The sequence below is a fragment of the Triticum aestivum genome, chromosome 2D, assembly GCF_018294505.1.
Source record: "Triticum aestivum cultivar Chinese Spring chromosome 2D, IWGSC CS RefSeq v2.1, whole genome shotgun sequence".
Taxonomy (NCBI): Eukaryota; Viridiplantae; Streptophyta; class Magnoliopsida; order Poales; family Poaceae; genus Triticum; species Triticum aestivum.
In genome coordinates this window covers 633708827-633716448 of record NC_057799.1, presented here as the reverse complement: position 1 = coordinate 633716448, position 7622 = coordinate 633708827, and the positions used below count along the sequence as shown (strand labels likewise).

Below are 7622 nucleotides of genomic sequence, written 5' to 3'. Positions count from 1 at the left end.
TGCATGCAGAAGGATCTATATCTATACTTCTATACTACTATTAAACAATTGAACTATTTCTTTTATAAAGCCACACAACAAATGTACCCAGGCTGATTAGCACCGCTAGATTAGACCCACCGAATAAAATCTAATGGTTACGATCTATTTAATCCCGAGTCAAATGTGTGGTTAGCAATTTAGAATGGCTGAACGCACTCCACCGATGGAGGAATATTCCACGCGCTGCCTCCCGCTAATCCCACCAATCACGCTAATCCCTCCATGTTAATTCCTCCCCTACCAAAAATCCCTACCACTCCCCAAGGAGGGACGCACGCCGCCGTACGGAGTCATCACCAACCACTCCTCCGCTTCTCCCTCTCTCTCCACGCCCACGCGACGCGATGCATCCTGGATTGGAGGAATCGAACGTCGCCGCTCCGCCATGTTTCGTTAGGAACCGAAACAATGGGCACCGCAGCCGGCGGCCAACAGTGGTGAGCCACACATCCGCCTACCCGTCGAATCTATCTTCCTCACTGCACCGTGTCGAGAACACCGCTGTAGTGGCTCTCGACTTGGTCACGCTATGTTGTTCATAAGACTCTAATTTCCCAAGATCGGATTTTTATCTACGTATCCAACCAGGGAAATCTTACGCGAGCGAGTTTCTTGCCGGATTCGTGCGTCAAACAAGCAACTCCTTGATGTTTACTCATGTTTCTCTTTGGTGATATTCAGGTGTCGCGGTACCAGCAGGGAAGCTCAAGGACGCCACCACCGGCGTCGGCCAACCTGGTGCGGTAGGAAACATGCACGTGCTCGGGGACATTGGCAACATCATCCACGCCACGGCCAGGTCCTCGATGGGTAAGAAAACCAACGCAAGGATGAAGGATCGAATGCTCATCCTGTTTTTCTTTCTTCCATTCTTTGTCCTTTCTTCGTCCCGAACTGAATCCCGTCTTGTTCGCTGCAATAGCAGGATCCATCTACTGGCCCGGCAGGGATCAATCGCCCAATCATCAGGACGTTCAGCGCTCAACTCTTGAAGAAGGCCCAGGCCGATCCATCCATGGTACGGATACCATTCCCTTTCTTCTTGCATGCCTTCTAAAGCAATTTCTGGATGATGGATTCTAAATTGCTCTGGTGATTTGCAGAACGGCGTAGAACTGATTCTTAATTCCTCCAGCAGCGCGGGCAGCCCTGAAGCCCCCTCGCTGTTACTCGCAGGTCGATTGGCACCGGCCGCACTCCAACACTGAGGATGGTGAAGAATGCAGTTTTTCCTTTTCTTTTTGTACACAAATGAGGCAATGCAGTTGGCATCGACAGCTGCTACTCGCTGGCCTCTCCTGGAGCGCAGGTTGCCATCACCGTCCGCCGCTTCGATGCTCGACTGCTGCCCCACGGACTCATTCGCCACACCCCTACAGCCGACGCTCCTGCCCTCCACTCTGTGCCTATCATGATTTTGACTCCCTGCCAATACTGCCACCCCGCTGCCGTGGCTGATTTTTCTTTGTACATGCAGGGAAATTAATTATATGCATGTTCTGAACTGTTGCCTGATTCCCACTATTGCTGTTCGCGGGGATAGTACAGCCTAGACTCTTCAGTAGGTGCAATGGCAATAAAGCTTATGAGCTCATTTTTAACATGTACGTGAGCAGTTGACTTGCGTGAAACAAGTATGTGCCTTGCTTATAAATAAAGCCTTGCATGATTTGCTCTTTAACTGATGGACTGAGGAGGAGGTCAGAGATGTATAACAAACATCTTGATCCAAATGACAAGTATGACAGGGCTAACCTGCTTACCTAGAATTTTACCACATCCTAAGACTTCCAAATCTGTACAATAGGAATAGCTAGCTGTTTTCTTGTCTACAACTCTCACATGTAACAGCTTCTCTCACCATGTCTTCATGTAGTGTTCAGGTATGATTCTTGCGTACTGTCGACAAGGGCGCGATGTATTTCCTGAACTGTGTTTTTTTTTTTTGCATAATGGTTAAGCTCGGTTTCAACTTCTACCGAGTATTTGATAGTGAAGCCTGATGCAGATATTTGAGCAAAAAACAAAAGGCCGATGCAGATATTTGAGGGGAAAAAAGCCTGATGCAGATATATGGAGGTTATGCAGTTCCATTAGCTCTAGAGTTGTCCTCTATACTGATGAGGCCTACATTTTTTGCTCATGCAGGTTGGAGGGAAACATGAACTCTGGCAATCCAAAATAGCAGACATAAAACAACTGAAGCTCATGCGATGCAGTATGTTGTGAAGAACTATGGCAGAGCCTTGTTTGTATCCATGTCTAATGTATTTTCATACTGAATCAAGTAATGTACACTTGCCCCCCACAGTCCCGGCACTGCCTTTGCATTTGTATTCTTGGTCGTGCGTTGCTCAATCAGGTGAGTTTATTTTCTCTCTTTTTTATTTACAGTTGTTGACAAGAATTTGCCCGTGCATTTGGTCCTATCACTGACAACAATTCGAACATGTCAATCGGGGAAAGGTATGCCCATCATCAGTTCTCCACAGTTGAGTTGTTGATATGACAAGTTTAATTCGTGTTTAATCTTCATAGAACTAATTTCACATACCATGTATGTCATACAGAAATGTTAAATTCCCTTCATTTTTTCACAAATGTCACACTACAGGTGATGAGAGAAATTCAGAATGGGGACAAAATGGTCTTCACCACTAGCGGACTCTTCTATCCCACTGACTCCCCGGATGGCGTTGTATTCGAGTCCAGCAATTCAACTTATGAACATAACATGTACGCTGAACCCAAGAGAGAATGAGTTACAACTACTTTTTATTAATATCTTTATTCAAAGTTTGCATCTCTATCATGTTCACTTGGATAATGACTATACCTATTATACATCCTCTCAAGTTCACACAAGATATTAGACACCGTCCATTCTTTACTATACGACTGTGATTTCTTGGTTTGGGATTTCCTTGTCTACTAAAACTTCACATGAAATCATCAAAGATAAGTCACGAGTATTGTATTAAACTTCATGAGAAACGAGGGGTTCGTCACACACTATACATATTCTACCCCCACTGCCACCCCTCACCAAATTTCTAGAATATTAATTTAGAATGCTTTGATCGAGGCAACGCACGTACACGCTTAACACTCCCTCTATTCAAAAATATAAGATGTTCTAACTTTTCTATGGATTAGATATATATATAGACACATCTTAGTGTGTTTGTTCACTCATTTTAGCCCGTATATAGTCTATATTGAAATATCCAAAACATCTTATATTTGTGAATGGAGGGAGTAGGATACAGTACGCTTCATTTCACCCAGGCGAGCTTCCGCAACATGGAGGTTAATTAGTTTCAATATGAATTCAGATTTAATACCCACATGAATTTCATAGGTTGCTTTGATTCATACGTGCGGAAACTGCTCTGCGGACGACGAATGCATGCACGACAGCGGCACGATGGGCCATACAGCCGTTGATATGCGCTCGATGATATGCATGAACCACTTGATATGTGATGTCGTGCATGAATCGTCCGATGGCATCGTGTGCATAGCAGCGCTGCATACGTGCGTGCACGTGCATGCTTACTAGTGGATGAAAAAAACAGATCCAACCGCTCAGAAAAAGGAAGGGATGAGGTAGGACTCACACAAAGATTGAGTTCATCGGTCCACCTTGAGGCGCGGATGATCGGCGGTGTAGGCTGGAGCGGCCGAAAGGCACGCGCGTGTCTCCGACGTGCCAGTATGTCCACGTCCAGAGTCCCGAAAGACACATGCATCCAGATCCAGGTAGATAGATCATGCATGCATGCATGGTCGTTGCGCAATCATTTTCCTAGCTAGCTAGACACTCCTACACGCAAGGCTTGTACTATTGTACAAGTCTATAAGTACCTGAGGAGCATAGCAGAGTTCTTGGCACACAAAATATATCATGGCGCTCCAAGCTCAGCTTGAGCTCTACCACCACGCCATGGCGTTTGTCAGGTCCGCGGCGCTCAAGGCCGCCGTGGACCTACGCATCTCCGACGCCATCCACCGCCGTGGAGGTGCCGCCACCTTGCCCGAGGTTGCCACCGAGACCGGGATCCAACCGACGAAGCTTTCCCACCTCCGTCGGCTCATGCGCGTCCTCGTCACCTTCGGCATCTTCTCTGTCGATCAAGGCCGCCACGCCGATGCCAACGACGTGCGCTACAAGCTCACCCCGGTCTCCCGCCTCCTCGTCGGGGACTACAACCAGTCTCCCATCGTGCGTCTGTTTTTGGACCCGTCGTACGTGACCGCTCTCTGCGGCATAGCGGAGTGGTTCACCGACGAGCACGCGTCAGCTCGCACGCTCTTCGAGGTGGTGCACGGGTGCACGCGAGATGAAATGGTAGCAAGGATGGATACGCGCGGGGAGTACAACGTCGGCGTGGCCGCCGACAGCCGCCTCGTCATGGAGGTTGCCCTCAAGGAGCACCGCGGCATCTTCGAGGGCGTGAGCTCCCTCGTCGACGCCGGTGGTGCCCATGGTGCCGCAGCGGAAGCCATCTGCAAAGCGTTCCCCCACATCAAGTGCATCGTGCTTGATCTCCCACACGCGATCGCAGGGGCACCTGCCATTGAAAACGTCCAGTTTGCGGCCGGCGATTTGTTTGAGTACGTGCCACCTGCCGACGTTGTTCTACTCAAGGTACGTACACGTAGGACACTGTGTCTTCTTTCTTCCTTCAACTTTTTTTGTGGGGGTCGTTCAACTATTACATACACACGTGTGTGTCTTCTTCCGTTTCTCCAGTGGGTTATGTGCTTGTGGCAAGACGAAGATGCCGTCAAGGTGCTACGACGGTGCAAAGACGCCATAACAACCGGTAGAAGCGCCGGAGGGAAGGTGATAATCATCGACGTCGTGATAGGCTCCGGTGTGTCGCGGGACGAAGTTCTTCTTAGGGAGATGCAGGTTCTATATGATGTCTTCATGATGCGCGTTGACGGGACGGATCGAGACGAGCATCAGTGGAGGAAGATCTTCTTCGAGGCCGGCTTCAAGGACTACAAGATCACTCCGATGCTTGGATATCGGTCCATCATTGAAGTCTACCCTTGAATGTGTGCCTGCCAAAACAGAAATAAATAAGATAAATAAGCAGCATGTATGGTTTGGTGTGGTTCATGCTGTCGATCGAATAATGTCTTGCACTAGCAGACTATTTACACAATAATGTTTTGAGTCCTCCTTCATGTTTCGTGTTTTTCTTTTTTTTTGAAGTTTCATGTTCGTGTTTTCTAGAGGTTAGAAAATCATCAGTAGTGTCCCTGCCTGTAACCGTAAGACAGTCGGAGAATTTTCTTTCTGCTAAAAGACGTAATCTGTAGTGTGTGCTACTTTTTGGGGATTCCTTGGGAAAATAAAACTGGTACTAGAACAATGCTCGTGCGTTGCAACGAGACATAAATCTTCTAATACGTCGGCTTGTGATTTAACTGTCTATAATAATGTGATTGTGTAAATAAATGCTCATCAAATTCTGCCCATGAATTACCTTAGATTTTGATCTGAAGTTTGGTAAGTAAATTATAGTGAAACTGGTTCAGAAGATGAATAAATTAAGTTAATTTATTATCATACAAGGAAGGTTGGACGAAGGGGTGATGGAAAGAAAGGTGAAATAGAAACCTTACGTTTATTTTAAGTAGTAGTAGACTAGTCACAGTGGGAAGTAACTTAGAGTAGTAACATGCATATGTTACTAGTCTATGTTACTACATTCACAGTGGGTAGTAACATATGTGTTGTGCCATGCATCACTTCATTTATTACGTTGTAGACTCATCTTTTCTTGATATGTGTGATGTTATAGTAACTAGCTATGTTACCACATGCCTCTCTTTCTTCATTGATTACATGCCACATCATCTATTTTGCCTAGATAAGTATGATGTTACCATCTATGTTACTCCCACTGTGAGTAGTCGTAGAGATAGAGACTACAATCATACAGTAGTAACCAATAATCCTTGACGCATGGATTATTATCGGGCTTTTACGGATTTTTGTCTAACGAATCTCTCTCCTCGGGAATTTCAGCCGGGGTGTGGCCATCTCCGGTAGTAACCTAGCCAGTCAGTCAGCCATTCTTCCATCATCGTCACGCTGATCATTTTCTTTTTCTTTTTCTTTTTTGCGGAATACACGCTGATCATTCTCTACTAAGTGCTTTCCACGTATTGGCGGACCATTATGTGGCCCATAGCGTCGTGGATGAATGTTCCTTTATTTATTTTTTGCCATCTACAGTATCATTTTGTTACCTCAAATGATTAACAAAAAAAAAATGCTATTTGAGCAAGGCTCTGCATGTTGGAAGAGCATCCAGAAAAACGACTACGATCGGAATCCCTGGCTCCTCAGCGATTTGGGCCTCTCGGCCGTCCGATCGATTCCCTTGATGCGATTTCAGCCGTCCGATCGAGCGGTGGGAGGACGTCGGCCGTCGGATCGAATCCCCGCCCCCTGTAGCAACGAGTAGTTACCTCCCGTTGTAAAGATCTCGTGCCACCGCGGGTAATTCCCAGAGCCCGCCGAGGGCATTTTCGACATTTCGCCTGGTTGGGAAAATATCCAATACTAACAAGGGTGGGACAGTATGCGCCGGTCTCGACCCTAACCGCTGCCCAATCCTCGTGGCCTCTCTCCTCCAATGCTCGCTGCCCAATCGCCTCCCTCTCTCCCTCCCGCGCCCGCCTCCCTGCCCTGCCACCGCCGCCGTCGCCGCTCGCCCGGTCACATATCCACGACTTCGCGCCGCCCCTCTCCTCTTCCTCCCGCCTCCTCTCTCCCTCTCTCTCTCTCCCTCCTCTCCAAACCCTAACCCTAGCCACCAGCCTCACCGCTCCTGCTCTCACCACCGTTCGTCCCCCTTCCCGTCGTTCGCCTCTCTCTGCCGCTCGCCATCGAGGATCTGCCGCTCGAGCTGCCGCTTCCCAGTCACCTCGCGCGACGGGAGGACGACCACCACGGCCCGCACATGGTCGAGCTCGCCGTCGTCTGCTCCGGTGCGGTGCTGGGCCAACAACCTCCGCCTCCACGGCTCCTAGCTCGGGTAAGCACCCCCATCCCCATTGCTGTTTTACTTTCCAGAGCCCCCTTCTCTTATCTTTTTTTTGTGTGTGTGTATGCTCATGAAGCTTCTCTTCTCCATGGACAAACTTCAAAAGGGAACAGCAAGCCATATCAAGGGAGGGGATTCTCAAGTCACCCCACTTCAAATCCATGGGCGCCATCCACAAGATAACCGCGGCCAGGACAAGGAGGCGGACATCTTGGCGCTGTTGTTGGCGGAGGGCGACGCAGATTTGCGAGCCTTGTGGCGCTGGTAAAAATTCCTCACTCCTTTTTCTCTTTTCGTGTCTTCTTCTTTCCCATGAGAATATGAGTATTTGCTGCTCCATCCCTTAATTTGGGAGAGAGATAGCATAGCCGTGGTCTGAGAAGAAAACTCAATCTTTCTTCAGAGAGTAGTCCTGCTGTGATAAGAAATCTGAAACAATGAATGTAGGTGACAAACAATGAATTTTTGGCTAACCTGCAAGGGTCTCTCTCTCTCTGCTGATCTTTGTTT

The 7622-nt window shown here is 47.9% G+C and overlaps 1 protein-coding gene and 1 long non-coding RNA gene across 3 annotated transcripts; both read left to right on the top strand.

The window, feature by feature from the left end:
• Window positions 1-289: 289 nt before the first annotated feature.
• On the top strand, window positions 290-2935 carry LOC123050605 (uncharacterized). 2 transcript variants are annotated; one of them, XR_006423801.1, is made up of 6 exons: window positions 290-479; window positions 724-852; window positions 968-1060; window positions 1146-2329; window positions 2437-2508; window positions 2657-2935. It is a non-coding gene; the product is annotated as an uncharacterized lncRNA (long non-coding RNA). The 2 variants fall into 2 exon arrangements; XR_006423802.1 differs by having other exon boundaries at window positions 965-1060.
• A 984-nt stretch (window positions 2936-3919) lies between these two features.
• Window positions 3920-5241, top strand: LOC123050604 (acetylserotonin O-methyltransferase 3). The gene is made up of 2 exons (XM_044473373.1): window positions 3920-4693; window positions 4799-5241. Exons 1-2 carry the CDS (start codon window positions 3950-3952, stop codon window positions 5105-5107), a joined length of 1053 nt encoding a protein of 350 aa, XP_044329308.1. The 5' UTR covers window positions 3920-3949; the 3' UTR covers window positions 5108-5241.
• The last annotated feature ends 2381 nt before the right edge of the window (window positions 5242-7622 follow it).